Source organism: Lepisosteus platostomus, chromosome 11 (genome assembly GCF_059453375.1).
Source record: "Lepisosteus platostomus isolate fLepPlt1 chromosome 11, fLepPlt1.hap1, whole genome shotgun sequence".
Lineage (NCBI taxonomy): Eukaryota > Metazoa > Chordata > Actinopteri > Semionotiformes > Lepisosteidae > Lepisosteus > Lepisosteus platostomus.
Genome location: NC_142621.1, coordinates 33,195,445 through 33,220,652, shown reverse-complemented (window position 1 = coordinate 33,220,652; position 25,208 = coordinate 33,195,445). Strand labels below are relative to the sequence as shown.

The 25,208-nt window shown below is 47.5% G+C and overlaps 1 protein-coding gene across 1 annotated transcript; it reads left to right on the top strand.

The window, feature by feature from the left end:
• The first annotated feature begins 427 nt into the window (after positions 1-427).
• LOC148652504 (uncharacterized) lies at positions 428-24,138 on the top strand. The gene is made up of 5 exons (XM_088599304.1): positions 428-1,263; positions 16,214-16,621; positions 20,286-20,585; positions 21,044-21,198; positions 21,819-24,138. The coding sequence occupies exons 1-5, from the start codon at positions 1,185-1,187 to the stop codon at positions 21,861-21,863; spliced, it is 987 nt and encodes a 328-aa protein (XP_088455430.1). The 5' UTR covers positions 428-1,184; the 3' UTR covers positions 21,864-24,138.
• Positions 24,139-25,208: the final 1,070 nt, after the last annotated feature.

Genomic DNA, 25,208 nt, shown 5'->3' with positions numbered 1-25,208 from the left:
GTACACATTTGCTACGCAGGAAACCTTGTACTCTCAGTTCTTTTAATGCTCGCAAACACGTCGTTAAAGCTCTGGCCAAAAGTACCCCAAAGAAGAATTAAAGACATTGTATCTGTATTGCAGCGATACCTAGATTGGAGTCAGCACGTCACTGAGGCTGTGGAGTCCCCTGGTTGTGTATAATGCGCGTGGCGATTGAACCAGAAACTACAAATCAAAACGATCCCCGAATGACACGGCCAGTCGTGAAAGGCCTGCTCTTTTGCTCCTCAAAGGTGGCTAGACCGATATGACCAGTCAGCCCTGCCCACGCCTGAAATTCGCCTACCTCGCCATCACTACAGCCCTGCAACAGACTGGATCCACGTCCAGAGGGTGCACCTACAGCAGAACAGTGAGGTCGCTCCTCTGTGAGATCTTTCGCGTCGTGCGTTTAGCAGGGAGGGGGGGAGCGGGTTGTGCAGGCGGAGGCTGTGTATGTGTGTGTGTGGAGGGGGTGATAAAAGCAGTGTTGTAAACGTCCTTAAAAACTCTAAGGAGCCAATCGCCTGCCACTCGAGGCGTGTCTGCCAGCCTGCTGCTCGAGAAGAGGGCGAGCAAAACCAAGTCTCATTTCAGCGCTCGCAGCCAGACTGAACTACTGTAGGACCGAGCAGCCAGGCAGCAGGGAGCCGGACAACAAGCCGCTTGCGCGACCCAGAGCGGGACCCGGGACTCCGTTTACCACTCTGCTGCACCGATCTTTCTTTGAAATCCCGGAATCGAGGCAAAAAGAAGCGCTGGGAGCTATACGAAGAACTTCTCGGCACATTCAGAGCGTCCTCAAACCGGTCGCTGTGTGTTGCGGTCTACAGTGACCGGCACACTCCACTAGGCGCCGGCCGACACACGTGGCACTTCTCGCTGCTGTAAATCCGTTGCTTTGGGGCTCAGCAGCTCAGGGAAGAGGGTGAGAGAGGAAACATCTCTTACCACTGCCCCCTCCCTCTGTATCTCTCACACACGCTCCCTAGCTCTCTCCCGCAGTTATTTATAGCTCAAAGGGCCTTTGACAACTAAGGCTACTACATCTTTCATCCCGGGAAACGGGGAACGAAAAAAAAAACGCAACAACAACAAAAGGCAAGCGTGTTGCCCAGGACATTAACACTTGCAAAGACATTAAAAAAGCCCAACAGACAGTTATGTGGAGAACAACGAGCGTCGCGACCTGCGCTCTGGCGCTGCTGCTGCTGCTGCTGGTCCACGCACCTCACTCGAGAGGTAAGAGCTACCTGCCGGCGCGCCGTGACTGACAGGTTTCCAACAGCGTTCAAAAGTAACGAAGGGTTTAAAAATAACTCTGCGACTCGGTCTTTCTGCAAGTATTGAAAACCGTACTGTCACGCTGTGCGAAATGCGTTACTTTTGTGTTGGTTGGGTTGTGATTAACCTACTCATCAGTTTTTTAATTCTGTTATTTGTTATTGATCGTAAGATTGACAGAACTAACAATAAAGTCCTCTATTCCACGGTTATTATTATTATTATTATTATTATTATTATTATTATTATTATTATTATTATTGTTTTGTTTCTTCTGATAAACAATGTTTCTTTACCGTTTTACTTCAAACCCCAAAATGAAGGCGTGTTTGTAGTTTATATGAAGAAATAAGTCTCTGTGTTTAAAATTCTTGATGCTCTGATTTCCGTTTTGATGGTGGTTTGTGGCAGCTTGTTTTTTTTTGTAGGTAAAACTGTAATTTTAAACATGTGGATTGTGCATTCTAATACGTTCTATAAATTGGCTACATATTTATGAAGTTTATTTTAAAATCGGATTTGAGAAATGGGAAGACGAAAGGTAACTCGTTTTCAGGGTAGTACTGTATTCCGTTTTAGTGAGTTCGTCGTTGTCGGAAGCCGCAGATTTTACAGTTTATTTCAGCACTTGATCAGTGTTACTGAGTAGTATAGGGTATCGACTGCTTTTGTCTGAGTCCTGCTTGCCAACAGCAAACTGAACGGTTGTGCTTGGGGTGGGTTATTTAGGGTGGTTGTTTTAGGATCCGTGAATAATTAGCTGTAAAATTCTGCATTTTTGAGTGATTCTATTCATGAAAGCGTGTTGTCAGTTGGAGCGGTGTCGCTAATGAGAGGATCCGTGGAAGTGCTAATGAGCCCTGTGATCTTCAAACGCCGCCCCGTTTCCAAAGAGCGCTCGGAGGGGAGGGGCCCGGCGCTTATTCCCCTGCTAATACGCACAACAAAGTTTGTGTTGATGGGGGAAAATGGCCGAAGGAAAATTAATGACAAACTAAAAACTCTCTTCTTCACTCTCTTCCTCGCCGCGTCTGCCCGCTCCTGTCCCAGGGGAGCTGTTGGCCTTCTTCCGTCTTCTCCCTTATCTCACCGTAACAGCGTTTCACTGACTTCTTGGTGGGTACAAATTTGTCGGTCGTTGTGTTGACCGTTGTGTGGGGAGTGTGCTGTAAAACAAATTTCTCAGCACTCAGCACTGTGAGCCTGGTCTGTACCTGGAGACGTGAGACCTCCTGGGAAAAACTAAGGTTGCTGCTGGAAGAGGTGTTTGTGGGGCAAAGTATGGGGCACTCACCCTGCAGTCTGTGTGGGTCCTAATGCCCCAGTATAGTGATGGGGACAGTATACTGTAAAAAGGCACCATCCTATTTATGAGACATAAAACTGAGGTCCTGACTCTCTGTGGTCATTAAAAATCTCTCGAAAAGAGTAGGGGTGTAACCCCCGCATCCTGGCCAAATTTCCCATTGGCCCTTACCTAATAATCCCCATCTATGAATTGGCTTCATCATTCTGTTCTTCTCCCCACTTATAGCTGGTGTGTGGTGAGCGTTCTGGCGCACTATGGCTGTCGTCCATCATCCAGGTGGGGCTGCACATTGGTGGTGGTGGAGGGGAGTCCCCATTACCTAATTGCGCTAAGCACTATTGTAAAGTGCTTTGAGTGGTCCCCAGGGGCCGTATCCTGCAGCTTCTCCATTGTCCCTTTAAATCACCAGCAGCTGGAGGCCTTGGAGCAGGAACGCACCGGTCTCTGGTCGAGCCTTCATCGGCTCACCCGCGGCCCTTGTCCGAGGGGCAGGATCAGTTAATTACAGGGCTCAGGGGCCGAGGCCTGCAGGTTTCACAGGCCTTCCTCAATGAGGAACTGACCAAGACGAGAACAGTGGGTAGCCTGACGTCTCGTCCACTGAATTAGGTCCATTGAACAGCTGAGGTCAGAGGTGGAATTCAAGCCTGTGGGCCAACTCCCTTGGGGGAAGGTGCTGCCCAGCCCTGCTTTAGAGCTCAAAGAGACCTAGGAACCCTGCAGGCCTGTGGCCCCCCAAGATGTATCTGGGAACCCCTGTACACACAGTCACTGAATCTGAGGGTGGACCAATGCCAGTGTCAAGGATGGTGTCAGAGAGGGGTCCCGGATCCCTGATCCCAGTCTTGAGGGGCTTGTGTCTGTTGATTCACCTGTCTGTGTGATTTCAGCTCCGAACCCTTCAGAGATAAGACTTCAGTAACTCTTAACATCTAAATTTTTCGCACATAAGAAAAGATGCAAATGTGAGGCAGCCACTTAACCCTTTTTTTTGAGGGGGGAGGGTTAGTATTCTAGGCAGAATAAGGATCTCATCCAGATGTTTCTTGAAAGAAGTAGGGTATCTATCAGCTTCAACAATATGGCTGACATGTTCCATACTCCCACAGCTCTTTGTGTAGTGAAGTTCCTCTTTTTCTCAGTTTAAAATGCACTGGTCTGTAGTTTCCACTTGACAAGGAACAACTGAAAGGGGTCTAGAGTAATTCCTAGTTCTAGTTAGAGATCACTCTGCTGAGGTTTCGACCAAGAAGCTCAGACCTCACTGGCTGTGCCACATATAAGACACTAGAGCAGGACTTTGTAGGCCATTCGTTTAATTTCAGAAGCACTGTTCAGTTAAGTGACTGAACTTTTCAGCAGGGATTCAAGGAAAGCCTTGTCAGTCACTCTGACTAACAGGCTTGTACTAGGAGAGCAAGGTTGTTATCATACCTCTATTTGACAAGTGTCAAGACCACATCTGACCCCAGTTTACAATCAGGTCTAATATAAGCCCCTCCAGTGAAGATGAAGTCTGTGTTCCTGCCACATCCAGAAGGACTGTGGTGGCTCATTCACCAGGACCTTCTTCTGAAGTTCACTTTAATTAAAAAGCTTGCTCATAAACTGCCTAATTAATGACTTTCTATAAAGTGCTTTGATATGGTTGCCATGAACACAGGCCTATGTAGAATAGGAACTGATTGATTAGTTGAAGAGCAGTTTATTTACATAAATGTCCTACAGGAAACTAACACTCCAGGGTCATAAAATTAAACTACAAGACAAAGACATTGTCACCCGATATATGATTGAAAGGAATTGTGGTGCTTTTACATTTCTTGGTGTCTGAAGGCACGATAGGGACTATATTCACAGACACTGGCTTTTTCCAATAAAAGCACCAGTAGGAGCCCGTCTCATTACGGATGAAATATCGTGGGTGTTAGGTGAACAGCAGATGCAAGTCCTGCTCTGGGGTGGCTGAGGCTGTTAACAAAAGCAAATTGATAAAATTTAACGAAATGCATTAATTGGAGTTTTTAATGAATCTGCAGCTGTTTGTTTGCCTTTGGACATTTCTTCTTACACTCTGCCTGTGCTGTGTTTCCAGCCTGGTCCCCAGCTTGCTCAGCCCACCCCACCCACTGTGGCTGCGGGCCTCTCTGCACTGTCAGCTGCTAAGTAGTACAGTATCCAGCTCCATACACATGTCAGCCTGCAAGCCAGAACACCCCAGGATCACTAGCGAAGTCCTCTGCAATTGTCAGGGGATATAGACCAGACTCTGGCCGTGGGTCTTGTGTAAGGCCACTAGGACCAAGCAATTTTAAGTGGTCTAGTCAACTTAAAATTGTCCCGATCTTCACTGAACTGGAATTTTGTCTGGTGTTAGGCCGCTGTCAGGCTAGATTTCAGGGTGTATCCAGATCACTGTGGTTCACCACCAGGGACTGCACGTTCAATAACACAGACACAGGCTAAGTGCACACGTCTGCCTGTTTGTTCAAGAGAGAGCCGTGCATCTCTCGGACCTCCTGGGTGATACACTACCGCGCTCCGTAACAGACAGGTGATGCCGAAACGACAGCACATATTTATGCGCTTCGCACAAGTAGCCCCTGGTTGGTTGCTTTCCAGAGAGGATGATTGATCTGCGCTTCTAAGTGTGGTTAAAGGAGATATGTCGTCCACAGTGGCAAACCCCCCCTCACAGACATGCTGTGGACTTGTGTCTATGGGTGATGCTCAATAAACCGCGACAGATCTGTTGTTGTGTGGAAAAGAAAGCTGTTGTTTTGCGCCCCTGACACTCTGATGCACATCTAGGTTCCAGCCAGATGCGTGTCAGGGTTTGGATACAGAAGGTCTGCAGAGTCTGTGGGGTGGCTGTTTCCAGACACTCTGTGTGTTCAATCACTCTGACGCTGCAGTCCGGAGCGGGACTGAAAGAGACTCAGGTCTCCCTGAGCATGGATCTCGAGACTCAGGAATCTGCATACTCTTAAACCCATTAACAATCTCCAATTAGAGCACAGGTGGTTTATCCAAATAGAACATGGCATGTAAAGGCAGACATGGAGAATCACATGTATTAGCCTCTGGTTCCACTGGTATGGAACAGTGTGGGTGGTCCTCCAAGGTCACATGTGCATCGGAATACAGGAATCACAATGAGAAACTGCTGCCCCCTCGCAGTCTGGGCTGAAAGCTGAGGGACACACATTAGCAACTTCTCTCAGGCTGAATTGAAAAGCAGATTCGAGTTTTTTTGTGTCTCGTGGGTACAGAACACATGCATGTCAAGGGAAGCTCGGTTCTGAACATTTGGTTAGCATGTTTTTCCCCACGGTCTGCGTGTTTGACCTTGGAGCTCAGGAGCTCCTCTTTGCTTGAATACCAGGTTATCTACAGGTCTTCCAAACAGCCAAATGCATTTTTTAGCAAAATAGTTTAATGTCTATTGATCAGTTAGCCTTTCAGCCTTACGTTGGGTCTGCCATCACCTCCTTGCACTGTGCCTGATTGACCTTCAAGTTAAAAATGTTCCCTAAAAGGGCTGCATTCTTAAAAACCTTAACACATTTTTACAAATTCAAAAATTTGCAAGGAACAATCGTATTAGAAATGCCATTTTATGTCTTTTTCTATCATTGTGCAGTTGGGGTTGGGCATTGTAAGGTTGCTGCAACCTGCATGGGGGCACCTTCTGTGTGCAGTTTGTGAGTTTTCTACCCGTGTCTGGCTGTTTTGTGCAGGTTATCTGTCTCTAACTCTCACCCCATACGTGTGTGTGTGAGAGAATGAGTTTGTACATGTCCTGCAATCAACTGGCGTCCCAGCTAGTGTGCTGTGCCTACCAGGTTAAATGCCAACCCCTAAACGATAATATAACAATGGGCGATAAAATAACAATTTACTTTACAGCAAGAGGCAGCATTAACGTAATGTGGTTGGAAGTGCCCGATAAACACTGTGCTGTGTATGTCTGTGTATATTCATTTGGATATTATTTTGTGTTTACTTGTCAGGATGTACAGTATGTCTGAGAGTGTATGTCCTTACAGTGCTCTGACTTAATGGCCGAATCCCAGTGCAACTTGTCCCAAAGACAATACTGGCAATTAGATCAGTTAATGCAAACAATAAGGCTTCTAATATGAATCTGAGAGGCGTCCCACTTAACACACCCTCACTTGGAGGCTGTGACTAGGCTTGATGTGGTTTTCTTGTGCTTACAAGTATGTGTGTTTTCATTACACACAGCTTGTTTCTCCTTGGCAGATGACTATGGAAAAGGAGTAGGGAGACAATGACAGATACAAGTGTTCGAAAGTAGCAGTGTTTCTCACTGCGACTTTTACTGCTTTAGAACAGGGACTGGGGTCCGCATCAGTTTTTCAAGTCCAATTCCTTCTTTTAAACCAATCCTCAGTTTCAGTTACCTTTTCAACACTCCCAGAACAGGAATTGCAAATTGGTTTGATGAAGGAAATGAAAACCCTGGAATTGTCCTCTGCCGGAATTTGCCCCCAATGTGATGAGCTGCACTCTCAGGACAGTACTGACCCCTGACCCCAGGCCTGATATCTCCCAGCCGCTCTGTAAACATATTGCTGTCCGTGTTTGTCCACCACACAAGCATGAGCTCCCTGACATGGCTGGTTTTAAGAAAAGACGTTTCTTCGAGCGGTTTGTTTTCAAGGCTGGAAGAAGCAGCACCCTTCTTTCACCTGAAGAAAGGGGAAATTCACAACCATTCCAAGTGTTGTCTTCCTCAGTGGAACACTGGGCAACTCCGACTACAGTCGACTTAACTTTTTGGTCTTTCCTTTATCTGAGTGTCAGGATTATGCCCTCTCTGTATCAATTTATAAGGTTCTGATGATGCCATACAATGTTTGTGCTCCATCTTCCTGAGTAGTTAAATGCATTTGGCCTTGCCTGTGCATTGCAATCTGCATATTCACCATTCACAGAATGTATCTGAAAACAGGCCAAGAGGTAGAGGGGTAACCAAGACAGAAGACAAGTGAGATGTAGGCGTCCTGATTGTAATCATATGGTGAAACCTCTGTAGATGTTTGCAGTGCCATCCAACAATAAAGAATCAGACAACTGCACAGTTTACAACAGCTAATTTCTTTGTCGCTGGAGCCAGGTTTGTTAATCGATTTATGCTCTGAATACATTTAAGGGATATTCCTTTTTCTGATCAAAAGGCATGTGGTCTCTTTTCTTAGTAGAAAAGGAATATGATTACAGCTGCCTGACATGCATCAGACTATGTAATCTGATTAAGGCTGCAGCAGGGCAGTTTCTCATCGCCATTGATTGAGCGGAGGCTAAAAATATAGAACGAGCTAGAAAATGCTGTCCTGTCTTGTTCATAAAGATGTTTTGTATAGATTTCCTTCTTGTCCTACTGATGCTAATTGTTTTAAAACAAACAAAGGGGAATGCTTTTGATTGACACAAGCTGGAGAAACGTTAAGAGCTGGGTACGCCAGCCCCCCAGTCTGGGCTGGTAACTGCACTGCCAAGTCTGCAATGCAATGCCAACAGCATCGGGCACCATACTGAAATGCATATAAACAGCTGCACAAGCTGCTGAGATAACACCATCACTGACACACTCTTCTGTATCCAAACTGAGGGCATGCACCCTCTGAACTGACTTACAACCTCCAAGTATCGGGGAGGAGAGCTCATGGGCAAAGTCCATTAGCCAACTCCCAAGCAGGTAGGCCATTCAAGGTCACGCCACACCAGGAATTCAGCTGAAGTTTCATTTCACTCGGTGACAATTCAGTCACCAAAATATTAAAGAAAGAAAGCAGGGTAAATGAATCAAGTGGACAAAGCCAGAAACTCAGCCATCTCATTCCTGAGCAGCAATACTTACTACCTAACATCTTACTATGACGTTACAATTAAACAAACACAGAAAAGAAAGACAGTACGTGTAAAGCCAACTGTAAATGTCACACATGATGAAAGATAAAACTACTATAGACATTGTACAATTATTTTTCATCACTCAAAGGCCATTCATCCAAAATGTACCAAAAACCTAAGTTCATTGTCATGTGTGACCCTTATTCCTTTAGAAAATCATATGAGCCAAGTGAGCACTGCAAAGCTTTTAAATGCAGTTTTCAGGACGTAATACAAGTAAACCTGGACTTAAAAAATGGACAGAATTATATTCATTTTAAAGGAACATATTAGCGATGAGATCTGGTTTAAAACTACTCAATAGCCTTAACAGGACCTGTTAATGCTCACCACAATTTTCATACCACAGAAAAGAATTTGAGAAGAATTGATTCTAGTTCCAATTCAAAAGTTACAAATCCAGTTAAATGTATCAAAGGCAAGAATTTCAAAGCTTTGACAAGAATCCTCCTGAAGTGAATGATGAAGTATAAGTCATCTGAATGCTACTGTTCTAATAAATGCTCCCAATTTTCAGTGCACAATTGCATACCAAAGGTTATGTTTACTTTCTGCGAGCATTTACCTGTATAAAAAAAGAATCTTCTGAAACTCATTCATGTTTATAGTGCTATTCTGTGCTCGGTGTAGCTAAGATCATTCTAGATGAACAATGCCTGCAATTGAAGCTCTCCACCAAGCCAAGGCTGTGTGGCTATGAAGCGAGACAGTGGTGTTGCTCGATCTTGTTTCTAATTCAGTATTGTTCCATGGTCTGTAAGTCTCTCCCCTCTCCATTGTAACACTGCTGAAATCATTATTTCACTACATACCAACGACCATGGGTACATGAACAGATAAAATCAGAATACAACATACTTGAAGGATAGGAACAGTTATGTAATGGAGTTCCCTCAGTATACTCTCTTAGCACAGATTTGTTTTATAATTGTAAATGCTACGATCACTGCTACTACCCATAATGTTGTATAGCTTTTGTATTTTATGATTAAAGCACTGAATTCATTCTCTTTGGTTTTGTGGAATATTCATATTCATAAGGGAGTAAGTAAATTCATAAATATTAATAACAATGAAGGGCTCTGCAGCCATTTATCTGCATAGTTCTGAGTTATCTAGATCGTCCTGTGTAAACCTGCAGAAAAGAATGGCAGTGGTGTAAAAGTGGAGCTTTGGCACTTTTTAACACAATAAATCTGTGAGAAGGGGCTAAAAGAGCTGTCAGTGTATAATAAGTACTTTAAGTCCATCAACACCTGTGGTGCAAAGCTGAGGTGAGCTCAGGTAAAGGAAGAGTTGGGCAGGATCCTGGCTGGAAGAACTGCTGCTCCTTGTCAGCTGTATCTCTCCACACCAGCCTGCCTCCACAGATGGAGTTTTCACTCTGTGATTGTTATCACCGTCACTGTAAGCAGTTTCCAGACACCCCGCGGGTGGGGAATTCAGGATGCGTTGCCATATTAGATAAAACACTGCCATTCCTGGCCTTCACAGTGGCGCTGCGTCAGAAGAACAAAGCACCTGGCTTGAAAGCCGGCGTCTCGCCCATGTTGGCTGTCCTATTGTCAGCGGCCCCATGAATGTCCCCAGAGGCACAGAATCCACAGCGTGACTCAGCAGCCCCTTCCCCTCGCTCTCACACACGCCTGCAGGTCCTCGCGCTCAAATTGACGTTTGGCTAAGGTGCCCCCGGGGACAAATGAAGTATTTTGAATTGAATTCAATGCCTTCTGGGTCCCGGTGGCTTTGTGGACTGTTAAATAATGACCCGGTGAAACTATGTCCCGTTGACCTGCCCTGCGGAGGTTTGAAGCCACAATCAAATCTGCTGGAAGCTGCTGCGTTCCAGAGTAAACAGAAAGCGTGCTGAGCGAGGGCTGGTGCTGCCTGTGGTGGAGGTGTAGCCGCTCGCTGGCTCTAACAGTCCTGTACTTTCCCTGCGTGGGTGAGGGGCCTGGGGAAACGCAGACGAGATCCCTCAGCAGCATGAGGTAACGACAAAGAGCAAAGAGCAGAAACACAGCTGGCACCTCTGGGGGACCCCCCACCCCACTCCAGCCGAGCTGCCGCTGCGTTTTACAATTCTCCTCCTTGTGTTTTCGGCTAAAAAAAAAAAACGGAAAGGGAGACATGAAATTAATTTTTTAAAGGGGAAGGATGAATTATTTACAGGATTGTTTTGCCAACCATAAATCCCAGGAGAGGCCGGTCTTCCTGCCAAACGCACAGAAAAACCCGTGGCTTCCGAAGTGCCCACGTCCTACATACACACGCTGGAGGCGAGCAGCCACAGGAGAGCCGAAAACCAGACAGCGGGCACCCCTGTACCCCGCCAGATCCTCGTGAAGCACGACGGGCCCCTCGAGGAATCGGAAAGACTCGTCTGTTCAAAACAGCTGGGCAGGGCATCGCTCCACCAGTGAGCCACACCCCTCGAAGGGGACTCCCCCAGTCACAAGATGGGTAACCCTAATTTTTCCCCTTCCTCCGGGAAAGGCCAAAGTACATATCTGTGCTCGGAAGCCCGGAATCACACATTTCTCGCTGCGCCTGAGTCGTTACACTTTCTGCCGGAAAGAGGATGTGAGCGCTCGCAATTTCCACAGGCATGCTGCAACGTCCCATTACATCACACTCCCAGCAGTTTGTTTGGTTGGCATTGAGTATTAATTAGAAATGAAGATAGGTGTCGTGTTTATGAAGAATTGTGTGCGTGTATATATAAGCATGCTAAAACTAGTACAAGAACTGCATGGAAATAGGAGATTTTTTTTTTCACACATCAAAACGACACAACTATTGAGATGATACAGTGATGTGTTTGTTTGCCGCACAAGTTTCAAGTGCCTGAAGGTTGATCCTCTCTGAATGGTATTCAGAATTCCTGGATTTCAAGTGGTCACCAATTTGCTCGTGGATTTTGACAGAAAAACGACATCAGCTGCCATCAACTCTATTACCACCCTGGCATTTGTGAGCACATGAATGATAGGTGAACCACAATTTCATAGTTCAGCAGATCTAGGAATCTTCCTTATGCAGGAGTCTGAGAGAGCTGATTGCCAGGGAGCTGAGGGTGCAACTTGCTTCACCTCCCAGCTCTCTTTTTTGTAGAAGTCGTAAGTGGACTCTTTTCCAGGTTTCCACACCCCACCCATGCACAACAGTGACCTTCTTTAAGTCATGACTTACGTCTGCCATTGGATTCTCCAGCGCCTCCGTAACAACTTCAAACATACAGGCAATAGATTTCTGTTTTATGTTTGTTTGGTGCCATTCACATTAATAAGTTAATTGTTAGATTAATTGGGACTTCTTTCAGGAGGTGGCAGCTTTGCCTGATTCATCTGTGCTCTCCAATTCTGTGGTCTCCTTCACACAAGGAGACCAGGCTGTGATGAGCTCTCGGTTGTTGTTTCCACTAATGAGTCAGGGAAACAGAGAAACATTTCCTGTTTGCTGGGGTTTGTGAGGCTGGAGCAATCTGTGCGATCTACTGAACAGCCCTTTGAAGGGGTGCCTCTTTGTTCTCTTCGGAGTCTCTACAGAATATGTTTTTTATTTACTTGGCTTGTTTATTTACTGGACCATGTGGCCAACATCTGTCTGAGCAAGAACAAGTCAACACTGACACCATCTGAAGATGTCACAGATACCCACGATCTTCTACCTTTTATTGTTATTTACAGTTCCTACATAGCATGAAAGTTGAAAGCAACAAAATCCCTCATTTGTTTGTGAAGATAAAGACTTGCATTAGTATCCCATAACAATGCCCCTACACCTGGGAGACTTGACACCACACACAAGCACTGTTCATGCAATCCCTGATCCAGGACTCCAGTCGGCACCCTCCTGGGCCACACCTCCTCTGCGATCCGCTCTCCTGTTACTGCCTGGGTGTGTCTACCTGCAGTAAAGGCTGAGCTGCACTGCTGACTCTCCTTCTAAACCTGGTGTGTCTCCAGTCAAGCACACAAGTGCTGGAAAGGGAAAAAGCTGCAGGCGAAAGACCTGTTCAAGCCTGGCAGAGGTGAGCAGAGAGACCTGTGTCCTTGTGATCTTAGAAATGGGCTGTTTTAATAGCAGACACATGTAGACACTCACCAGCCTTTTCTTTCCATAAAGGTCTCCCATAGACAGCCTTGTGGAATAAATCTGCTATTCTCTCTCCCACTCATTTTTATCTCTCTGTCTTTGTCTTCTTTCCTCACTCGGTCCCTTTCTCTCTCTCCTTCAATATTTCTCTCTTTCTTCTCTCACTCAAGCCTCTTTCTCTTCTGTCCCCGCCCCTCTCTATGGTGCTCGCTTGCTCTGTGATGCGAATTTGTACAGCACTGCAGGGGTGGGCCTCATCAGCAGAGGTGACATGCTTTCACAAATGGTATATCACCTGTACGCAGGTGCTTACAACAGGGAGACACTGTGCTGATCCAGGGAGCAGCTCTGATGGTGTGAAGCCTGTTCCAGCAGGCGAGGCCCGTGTGAATTATGCATGGTTTCCCATTCGGGACCTGCAATATGGCAGCGCTGCGCGGTGCAGCTCGCTAACGCAGGAAGTGAGGGATGACAGGATGTAGCGTGCAGCGGGGAGAGAAAGGAGGGGAAGGATAGAGAGTCTTTACCAGCAATGTTCGCGTGTCTGCATACCAGGTGGCCAGAGCAGACGCAGACTGTGACACTGACGCACCGTGCACTTGACACACACAGAAGAAATACGAGGTGCTTTGGTTGCATAGTGCTTGTCTGGTTGTTATCACAGAAGCTTGCCGACATGGAGATAACACAGCTGTAACAAGTACAAGATGAGCAAGTGTGTATGCAACATAGATTGGCCCTGTTCTCTGTAAACGTTTGCATTTGGGAGGGGCACGTTGATTTTGTAGGAAACGTGAGCGTTTCCCCTATTTATAGAGGTGTGTGTGGGGAGTGTGCTGCTCATTTTAATCTGGCAGGCTTGTGGCGCTTAGCTACACCAGAAATTCTTCAATGGGACATCGGCGAGTGGGATTCAGTGCATGGCTGGGCAGTGTCCACCAGAATTCCAGCACTCAAGAAGAAAGCGATAAACTGCAACCTTTTGGCAATGACGCCTCTTCTTAGTTTGTTAAGCTCGTCATTCACCCTAGCATTCGCTGATGTGCAACTGCACACCTTCAGCTTGGGTTTCAAAGGGAGAATTATGAGCGCTGTGAAATGTTTCGGCTGGCGACTTGAAATTCACAAAGGCACAAATGTGCAAAAAAAACGACTGTTGTCTGAATTCAGTCAGACTACAGGTAGTTCAGAGCTGCAACGCCAGGCGAACACCACACAGCCCTTTCCTACCAGTCGTCCAGGGGCCCTGACAATGCCCAGAGTGTTCTGCTCCAGGCGCAGCAGCAGAAGAAGCACAACAGCAGTTCTGTCTGTAACTTCCCCTTTCACTGGAACACCTGAAATGCTCTCGAAAGAGCTTGCCGAACTTCCCCAGGTCCGGCTCCAGCCCCAGCACACTGCCTCAGTCAGACAAGAGCAGCTTTGTGTGAGGAGGCCAGGCCTTTTAAAAGCATTCCTTCAGGCCGAACGGGCACAGATTAGAGGTTCTCAAGCGCTGAACTTTACAACCCTGCTCCCTGTGCAGATTTATGTCCTGGCCTGCGTTTGCCTTTCACAATGGAGATTTATGGCCTCACTGCTAATGCGGGCCAGGGCAGATATTACAGTAACAAGAGCAGAGGGCAGAGCCAGTCGTGGAAGGATGAGATGGAAGGTGTGGGTCAGGGATCTTTGTTAGATATTTAAATTCAAATATCCGCTGCTGCCTGCGTACAGTGCCTCTTCATTGTGTGAGCTCAACAGGTTCCTTTTGTAATTTGATAAATAAATCTTTACGAAGGCTGATATATACTCTGTGTGTTAGATATCATAATCACTACTTTTGTCTTGTAAAAAATGCACACAGATCAAGGTATTGAAATACCAAAATCCTGTTTTATTTACGATGCATGTTTCATTTTTCTGCTGTAAACCTATTACTCCGTGTATAAATCTTTGTAGAGCTCTTTGAGTTGAAGGACTTCATGAAAAGACTCCAAATCTGCAATGGATTGTCTAAATGATTTGGTTATTAATGAGTCAGTCGATCTGTTAGAATGTCTAACTGCTCCAGGGCTCAGAGTCAGGGCTGTGAGGGTTGTCTGAGAAAACTGGTGAAGTCTTACTGAACTTTCATATTAGTGATGCTCACTCCTGGTCCCGGAGAACCAAGGTCATTCGCTTTCCATTCTAGCTGCGTTCTGAGCCACTGAAGTGAGTCAATAATTAGCCATAATCACAGCTGATACCAAGTCTTCAGTCACTGAGGAGTCAGAGCACCCTGTAAGTTCTGCAATGCTGTGTTGCAGCAGGATGCTGTGAGGATCACAGCCTGCATGTTCCCTCCATGGCAATGACCATCCCTGACTCACGTTCAGCTGCCCAAGATCTGAAATAACTCTGCTAATGATGCATAAAGGTGAACCGTGTCGCTTTCCACACGCCCCCAGAAAGAGCTGACTGAATGTGAACCGGCCTTGTTGACAACCGCACTGAGCTGCCGCCAGACAGACGGTTTAGCTGGGGTGAGCCGTGGCAGACGCTGTGTTCCTGCCTCTGAACACACTCCGTTTCCTGTAAAGCCTGCTGTGTGGGCAGGCAGATGCGCAGAGCCGAGCGTGTGCCGCTAACGAGATCACCCTGACTTCCTGCCTTCGGCTTGCCGCTGCACGCACCCGCGCGCGCCCCGCCGCCCTGCCCACACGGGCTGGCTGCAGGAAGAGCTTCGCGGGATGGGAAGGGGGTGAAGGGGGTGTGGGATCTGTCCCCGGCCAAGGCGAAGGGCACCCTGGCCTCCCTGCACGCCCGCGCTTCAGAACGGACACTGCTAGCTGCCATTTTCTCTTCACCCTGATCCATTCGCGTTCTGAACGTTGTTTATTTTGGTCGTTTTAGACTATCTCAAGGATTGAGCAATTCCTGTAGTGTGCGAGCAATTCCAGATCCGGTGTGGCTTTAATCTGCCTGCCTGAGGGAATGATAGCCTGGCGTCGGTTGCCTGCCCAATTGTGTAGGACTGGTAGTGTGTAACGTCAGCTTCCATGATATCAGTTTACTGCACTCTGATTGGTCCTTGTGCCACACGCCGGTGTCCACTCACACTGTGCAAGACAGCACAGATTGCCCATTCACCAATAACCTTTTATCGCAGAGCACACCAGACTTTTTGTCCACTAGCATCCAGTCCACGAGGTCCAGTGTGGTTGAGGTCCAAAGCCTCAGCACCCACAAGTGACTGGATGACATTAAAGGATAACTCAGCTACTAAACGAGCAAGTCCGACAAAATGGCTTTGTCTTTTAACCCTCTGTGTTTATAACATAAGCGTTTCCCAACTCTTTCACCAACTTTTCAATCCAGAATTATGTTGCAATGAGTATTTAATCACTTATCTCTGCTGAACATGCCTGCGAGATGAAACTTAGTCACACTTGATATGTAAAACACATTTTACACCTCTAGTAGTGTTGTTTTAAAAAAATCGCCACAAAGAAACAACCATGAGTTATTTCTTGCAAGAAAAAGAGGGGCTTGCGGTTGCCATGGGTGACTACAGTAAGACTTGTTTTCCTTTTTCTTCAGGTCAAAGCATCGCTGCACAATCCCCCATCTCCACCACCCCTGAAGCCTCCACCAGGGTAACTGAGGCTGTGTCAGAAAGCACCAGCTCAGCTGTGCCCCACAGCCCCAACAGCACCAACAACAACCCGGCCACCAACAGCACCAAAGACAACCCGGCCACTTCTAAAGCCACCGTCGCCGTGGTAACCACGCCCGGCACCACGATGACGCACAGCGTGACGACAAGCAACGGGAGCTTCCCAGCGGACCCCACGACCAGCAACACCCTCAGCAATGTGACCCAGAGCGAGCCCACAACGCATCCTCCTGCCGTGGGGAACACTGAGGACACTGCTGTCACTGAGCCGGCGCAGAACTCCACAGCAAACAGCACCATGAGCCCCACTCAGGAACCCACAGCCACGCCGGGTGAGTGACCGTCACTGCCGCACCCAGTCTGGGTGACAGCCCTCGCGGATTTCTGGACCTCCCGCAAAAGTCCCTGCAGAGGGCGAGTCTAATAGGAAGGACTGTGGCCTACTGCGAGGCTTAAAATGGAAGCAGCAGGGTGCAGGCTGGTCCCAGAATAGCGTGTGGGGGGCATGCTTGCTTATAAAAAGGAAAGCGCTGGGGTACAAATCTGACATTCAGATGGAATCCGGCCTCCAAGGTCAGACAACAGCGCACATATGGGAAGTTATTGTAAAGGTGGGGTGGAGGTATTCGCCTTACTGTGGGGGTGGGGCTTAAAATACAAGACAATTCTTCAGTTTAAGTTCCCCTCATGGCTTCCTAATAATCCCCATCTATGAACTGGCTTCATCACTCCTGTGTGGTGAGAGTACTGGCACATCATCCAGGTGGGGCTGCACACTGGTGGTGGAGGAGGGGAGTCCCCAAAGCGCTTTGAGTGGAGTGTCCAGAAAAGTGTTATATAAGCTAAGGAATTGTTGTTATTCTAGACTTTTCCTTGAATTGGAAAATCTCCAGCAGCTCAAGTGAACCCCCCTTTTCTTTGAGTCCAAAGCATTAAAAATCCCCCCCACACACACACACACTTGTAAAAATTCCTAGAGCAACCCCCACCTCCTCACGACCTCGCTCCAAAGGGGTCACGGAATAGATTTTCAGGTGATTCTGTCATAATGTGGGTGACATTCAGGTTTAAAAAATGTAAAAGTGGAATTATGGAAGAAAAGTATAAATGGAGAAATGGAAAGAGTTCAAACTATCGGGGAGACCAGGGTGATTTCAAACATTGTAGGAAAGCTCTGGGACTGAGAAAGTGCTTGGTGTTTTTATTTGAACCCCCTCTGGAATGAGTCATTACCTCTCTTTTCCTTTAAAGGGAGGTCTGCAGTTTTATCCGGAGCTAAAAAGAGCATTCTTTTCTCCAACCCTCTGCAGACAGCAACATTACTATGACATTTCCAAATGAGCCTTTTAATGCTGTGCAAGAAAAACTGAAACTCAAAAATGTTCTTGCGCTCGCTGGCTGCCTCCAGACTTTCTTGGTGTTCCCCAGCAAAGTTCAGGCCAGTTGCATGTTTCCCTTAGAGCCCGAGACTTCAGCCGGTGAAAGGTCAGATTTATTTTTAAACACGCTCCTGGCGAGCGCCTGTGTTTTTTTCTCTGCCTGTGTTTTGAAACGCACAGACAATGCCCAGACCACGTGACCGTATCATGTCATGTGCTCTGTCATTGTCAGTCACCCCTTCGTGTTCGTCCTGCAAGCTCAACGGCGCCGGTGCAGTCATCGCCTGTTGGAGGAGCAGCGTTGCAGCTCTGAAAACACTCCAAACTCACGGGCGCCACCTCACCCTGCTGCTGCTGGGCCAAGTGTGCTTGCTTGGAGAATCTCAGTCACACTTGGCCTCTACCCCTGCCTGTGCTGGAACCCGCAGTGTCAAGACTGTAGGGTCCGTGCTGCACTTCAAGCAAGCTCCTGCACTGGTTTAGTTGCAAAACCGCCTGTCGCACATGTGAAACTTGCCCACACCCACACAGACACATGCGCAAGGCTAAAGGCCTTCATTAGAGCATCCTCCTGGAAGAGCAAACAAAGACAACCTTGCTGCCACAAAGGAAGCTATTGTGTAGTAAAGTAAGCAATCCCGCGTTATAGCTTTCCAGCCCCTGAAAGCTATACGCACTGTAGCTCGTGCATGGAAACTCACAGCGACACAACCTCGCACCTCCCAGAGCAGATACACCACATTACCACTCGTCGCCTTTTTAACACATGTCTGTGTGTGTGAGGCACGGAGAAAAAGGGTGTCGGAGCCGGGGATAGTGACAGTGGTGACAGCCTCAAGCAATGTGAAAGTGTCAATGCGCTGTCGTCAAATCTGCTGCCGTTCGCACAGCGTACGATGTGGACCATGAGTCACAGAAGCCACAGCCAGCTGGGGTCTGCCAGCCAGCCAGCTTTCAGCCTCTCGGCTGTTATCTGACACCACAGATGAAAGCTCAGCAGTATTGCTGTTTTTGTTGTGCAGGGGAGAAAGGCGGAGAATGAGAAAGAGGACGCCCTTTATTTTACTTCAGGGCAAGCTACAGGCACCTTGCCCACGTCATAGAAAACTGCATCCGATGAGGTTTTTGCCCACATGTTCAGAAAGAGACACGAGAGGTGAGAGAAAGAAGAGAAAAAGAGGCCAAGAGACCAGGAGAGTGATACTGAAGTGCCGCCTATTTCGAAGGTGTGAATTTGCACAATGGGTTGTGAAGTCTGGGCAGATCTCTGGGGGGGGGGTTGTGTCTCTCTCCTGGGAGAGAGACTGGAGATATTGGAGTTATTTCTGTCTCCGTGATAAGTACTGAAATCATCTCGCATCTCTCCCTTTGCTTGGCGCATTGTTGCTGCTGCTGCAGAGCCAAAAAACACGGGAGGCAAAACAGCCCCACAAAAATAACCCCGGTAAAGCAGAGTGTGAAATGAAACCAGGACAGCTGATATCCCCCGCGGAGTCTCTTCTTAGAGGAGTTTTTCTTTGCTTTTTTAGCAGTTCCCGACAGTAACAGAATCAAAAGCCCGAAGTCACAAGACATACTGACCTGTTTCCAAGTTGCCTACGCAGCACGTACTACATCAGTGTTCACAGAGGCTTCGACATACTGCGTGCCTGGTTACAAGGCTCTCCCACTTCCCCAAGTTTGTTTGTCTTTGGGTCATCCGATTCCCAGCTTCTCATGCTCCTTCTCGGCTCTGTTTCCAGTGTCTCCACCAAACTCTAGCTGTCCCTGCGGAAGCAGACCATAGAAAAATATCGGAATGTGTGGGATGCCATGGGGAATGGCCAGCTTAGGTCTGGGAAAAATGGGAAGCAAAAATACCGTGTGGATTTTCTGTGATGCACTTTATAGAGGGTGCATGCAGTGTTCAGACAGCAATGGTCCTTTTTAAGGCAGCTTGGTGTGAAAGCTTTCTAATCTACCTCCATCCTTCCTGTGAAATCCCCATGATGAGTGAATGTGCAGGTGCAACTGCAGTAATCTAATCATAACTGACTTCTGAAGACCGGAGCACACAATGCATTGATAATCAAAAATGACGCGTTTCCTGTTTTCTCTGTGGCTGACTGCAGCAGTACGCCTTACAGTGCGTGCTCCCTGTCTCTGGGAATTCCAGTTATGCCAGCAGCCTGGAAGGTGCACAGATAGGGCCCGATGTTAAACGCCAAAGTGAGATACAAATTGAGGTCAAATGACCCTGCCTCAAAGTAACCTCAAGTAACATGACCCACCAGTGTCTGCATCTCAGGGCCAAAAGGTTCAGCCCTGCCCTGTCACTGTCACTGTCACTGTCACTCTCCACAGCCACTGGCATATATTTTAAAATGTATTTTAAAAGAAAGCGAAAAACAGGCAAAGACAAAAGAAAGCAACTGGTAGTTTGGTCCTGCAGATAATTGTGCGGGAGGAGACTGAAGTTGGAAGCAGGGCATTATGGGAAGACTAGAGTATATATTTCTCTGTTCAATGGGGTGCTGATTTTAATAAGGCAGAGGTTTGCTTCCGTTGAAAAAGACAATAAATAAAGCCTCTTAAGTAGAGTGTCTCCCTAGCTCACCCTGCTGTTCTTGACTTGCAGCTTCCTCAAACAGCTCTGGATTGGCTCCTCCACAAGAGGTCACGACTCCCAGGCAGAGGACCACAGGATCTCCTGAGCCACAGGGCACATCCCCGGACACCTCCCCGGCTCCTCACAGCAAGGAGACGGCCGCTGCTCCTGCCTCCACCCCACCCGCACCTCCTACCGCTGCCCCCACATCCCCGCCGCGCCCCCCATCCACCGCGGCGCCCCCAGACGTCCCGGAAACCACTGCCCCGCCGAAACCAGCCGCCACCCCCTCTTCCTCCTCCGCGGAGCTCAACGTGGGCGACGACAGCAGTGAGTCCCCCTCCCTGATCCATCCTGTGTGCTCGTGTGCGTGTTTGGGGGAAGACAGGCCCAGCCCAGCCTGACGGCCCGACACGGTCTAATCTCTGTCGCTCCGGCACTAACCCCAGCTCACTTCCCCGCGCGGAAGGATAAAGCCTAACTTTGAACTCTCCGGCTGCGCTCTGTTTATGTAAGCTGTGATGTCCTTCTGCAAAAGAGAATAGCTTGGCTGGCTTAGTGTTCCAGCCGTTCAGAACGGGAACTTGTTTATGCAACGAAAACAAAGCACAGAATGTCTTTATGCAGTTGCCAGCGGAGAGAGAGCAGGGTGAGTAATAATCCTCAGGCCTGGGCTCTGCTCACCAGTGATTGATCTGCCTGCGGACGAGCTCGCATCATGCCAAAGACAATGGAAAACGCAAACGTCGGTGCCTATGGTTTTCACTTGTGCTCTTACCTTAACTCAGGTCAGCCTGTGTCCACCCCACCCCTGGACCCCCTGCTGGCCGGGCTGGTGTCTGTCTTCATCATCACCGCGGTCGTCGTCTCCCTCCTCCTCTTCCTCAAGTTCCGGCAGCGGAGAGATCGGCCCGAATTCCGCAGGCTGCAAGACCTGCCCATGGTGAGAACTCGGCCACCCCCCCCATCTATACAGTACTAACTGCGCTGTACAAGGCTCACAAATCTAATTGAGCCGCACTGAGCTTGTCACCGAGATCTCCCTGTCTAAATACACCCCCCCTCCATATTCATGAATGGGCCCACTGTCGCTGTGAGAGAAACAGGGCTGTTCAGGGACCAGACCCTGAAAACATACACGCACCATGTGACCCTATCTACACAAACACCATAATCACATTTCTCAGGTTTTTTTAGAGATATATGTATAACAGGGGAATAAGCTGAAAGGAGGCAATACTCTACTCCTTCATAGATGTAAATAACCCAGTTTCAGCTTCTCCCATGCTCATGCTGTGTGACACAGATTTTGAATTCACTCTGTACTTATCCCAGACTCTGGAACACAGTAGATGCCTTTCAGTGGCATGATCACAGAAACTCAGTGCCTGGTTTTAAAACTCTGTTAAAAAAAATCCTCTTGAATTGTCTTGTGACTATTCATCAGCAGCGATATTTTTTTTTTCTTGATATCACATAATGCTTTGGTCTCCTTGCCCAGATGGGCACTCTGCAATCTAAAGATGGCCGCCATTGCTGATGCGTTTCCTGTTTTCTCTGTAGGACGACATGATGGAGGACACCCCTCTCTCCATGTACACCTACTGATGTGGGCTGCCTGTGTAGCCTTGACCCAGAGTGCCCAGAGCTGCCTCCACGATCTTCACCACAGCCAGCCTGTCCCTGCTTCTTCCCTTTAAATGACTGTCATTCTGTTGTTTTACGTCTATTTTTCGAAAAAACGAGACCTTCTGTTCTGGGGGGTCACCGGTTTGGCTGAGACGATACGGGTGTGCAGCGCTTTTACAATCTTTTTAAAAATACCTCGAAGCGAGAATCGGAACCTTTTTGAGATTCAGTTTCGGGACGCCTCCTATTGACAGGGTTCATTTGCACCTACCTGTTTTTTGGCCAGCAAGGTGCTTGGGATATGGGGTCAAAGACGCTCCCAGGTCCCTGAAACTATCCAGCCCCTCCCCCACCAACATACACAACCCCCGTGATTGATCCCAGCCGCATCCGCTGATTTTGGGTGCACTGCTGCCCCCTGGTGGAGTGTACATGTACTGTTTTCCGCTTTTGTTTTGCCGTTTTCCAAAACCACACAGGTCATACAGGGCTGTGCTGCGTAGGCAGCGTTGGGGTAGGGAGGTGTAGGGATGGGTGCTGTCTCTGTCTGCCTGTCTCCCAGTCTTGGAATCACCCTCCCTACATGCTGTTCAGTCACCGAATCTTCCTTTTAATACCATTGACTGCAGCTGGATGTTGCCAGTTGTGAGCTTTCTGGAACTTCTGCTGCATGGTTCAGAGCCACCTAAATCTGGTCTGTTTGGCGCTGGGTAGCCAATCCACAGCAGGGAGCAATCCGACAGGAGAAGGGAATTGTGAGTTAAGGGGAAGACCCTTGTAAAAGCAGTGAGCTCTGCTCAGAAGGTCTGGAGAGGAGGCCAGAGAGGAGGGAACAAGAAGAGAACAGTCCCTCTTAGCAAAGATTTCTGTACTTGCAAACACAGGGCTTTTTCCTCTCAATTCTGTCTTGAGTCACCTCTTGCTAATTGGCATATTTCATTATGACAAGCCCAATGCCAGTTACTGAATTCCCTTGCTTCAGAGGTGGAGCTGCAGCGCTCACTCAGTGCGCTGATCTCTGCCCTGGTGGAATGAAGCCCATAATAATCATGTCATCTCATTTATAAGCCATAGAAATTCTAAAAGCAAAAATCCTTACAGAAAGTTTCCAAAATGTCCATGCTGTAATACTGTGGATTTAACGGTGCACAGGCAGTGACAAGACTGCTTGGGGAATTTGAAAGACTTTTAACTTTTGTGTAATAAAAAAAGTCATCTTGTCGCAGCTACAGGGAAGAGGGAGTGATGTGCCCACAGAGGGACGTGAGAACCGGTTATTGCCTTCGGTGGCACTGCCTGCTGGTTTTTATCATGCCTCCAGTTTCCAAAGACAGTGTAGTTAATCCATGTGTGTTTCTCTGTGCGCTTGTGAGGTTTTTTTTGCATGCAAAGTGTTTGTGTGTGTGAGAACGGGCTTTCCAGTCTCCTCCTATCCATGTGTAACCTGACTAGACGAGCCGTTCCCAGGGAATACTGTGCAGGAAGGGAGAGGAGCGCTGTGCCGGTCGGGATCTCCCGGCTGAAGAACCCGGGTTTTCTGCAGAGCCTGTTTAAAACAGGAAGTGCCCCGCCCCAGCCCCCGCCTTGATGCAAGAGCAGGGGAGGCCACACAGCTTCATGGGGGGGAGCAAAGGTTCTTTAACAAGCAGGACCTGTTAAATCTGAAGATCAGGATTTTGTTTCAGATATATCCTGTACTTGCAAAATCTCTTGACTTCCATCAGACGTTTGCAATAACGGCAGAGATAAAATGTCTCTTTTAAAGGCTCTCTTTCAGAGCATATTAGTTCTAACAGCAGTAGAATAACCCTTGGATTAAGCAGGTTTTGGGAGGGCAGGTCACATACTTGTTGTATATAGTTAGTAGATGCACTGTGCTCGTCTCCATCATTGCTTAACTAGTGCCTTTCCCAAGGGAGAAACATACATTAGTGCACATATTAAGCACAGCTTGAGAGCCATTCTTTCTTCATGCTTTTACCATGCTGTTACCCGTTTGTGAATGAGTTTACCATTGTGCTTCCTCAAGGCCATTGCCAACGCTGTTGCACTTTACTGTCCATTCTTGAGCTAGTCTGTACTGCTTTGTCATTTAGAGACTATGAGTTGATGGCGACAGAATTGAGTAGCAGATTGTGATGCCCTGCGCTGAGCGATTGTTTCCGGACAACAAAACTCCACCTACTATAAGAAGGGGCTCTGCCCAGGTTGGAAGAGCATCTTGTTGTACATTAAAGTGAGATGGAGTATTAAATGTCTGGCCTCTTTTTTATTTTATTTAGAATGCAAATAATAAATTGAAAATTCAGCCTTGGTCCTGAAGAGCAACAGCCTTGTAGCTAGCAATTTGGCTACTGAGCACAAATTTACTTCACCTAATTAGACCACAGTTTTGAGGTCTTTCCTCACTTGTTACAAACTGTGCCCTACCTGGCATTTGAACTCACAACCTTCCAGGTACAGGTCCAGAGCCCTGCTCACTGCTGCAAACTGCTGTCGCTACAAAAAGGCAAAACACCAGCTCTCCAGAACTGTGGTCGCAAGGTCTCAACCTGCGAAGTGTTTAGGCTGATGCAGACAATTGTACAGTAGGATGATACTATAATGAATTGCTGAATACTAGAGTACTGTTGGGCAATTCCATTATCTGGTAGATGGAAGAGATGAAAGGGCTCTATTTGTTCTAGGGGAAACAAAAATGGTCATATTCTCTGCAACTATTTAGGGTATGGAACAGAGAAACTGCTGTAGTTCCAGGTGTATTCCAGTTCTCTGCCAAGGTTCTCACTGACAGAGAGGGGAGAGTGCGATTTCTAGGGTTCTTTTTCCTCATTTTGAAGAATGCCCTTTTGATTAAAACACATATACTGTAAGCCCATTTTATGTGTTAGGACAGGATGACCACACAAAAAGGACAGCAGAAAGAAGAACACACACTCCGCCTAACACAAAGGAACTCTGTTATAAACACGGTGACAAACGCACTAAAAGAAGCAAGCATGACTGCACAGACACACAGTAATAAACATGACATGGTGTTACACAGAAACACATGAAAGCAGCCTCTCGCAAACTTGCAAGAACAAAGAAACAAGCATGCAGCTAACCACTCGGCAACAGCACTGTCCCCTCCTCTCTGAGCCCTTTATTTCTGAGCAGCCCTTCCAGTCCCTTGAAGTCCAGAGCCACTTCACAACAACAGGCTTCTGTCTGCTCCCTCAGATTTTCCACGTAATTCTTCACGGTTCAATTAAAACAGCTCAAGGATCTTATTTGTTCAAAACTCCCGAGACCTTTCGGTAATATTTTTCTTAAATTATCCAA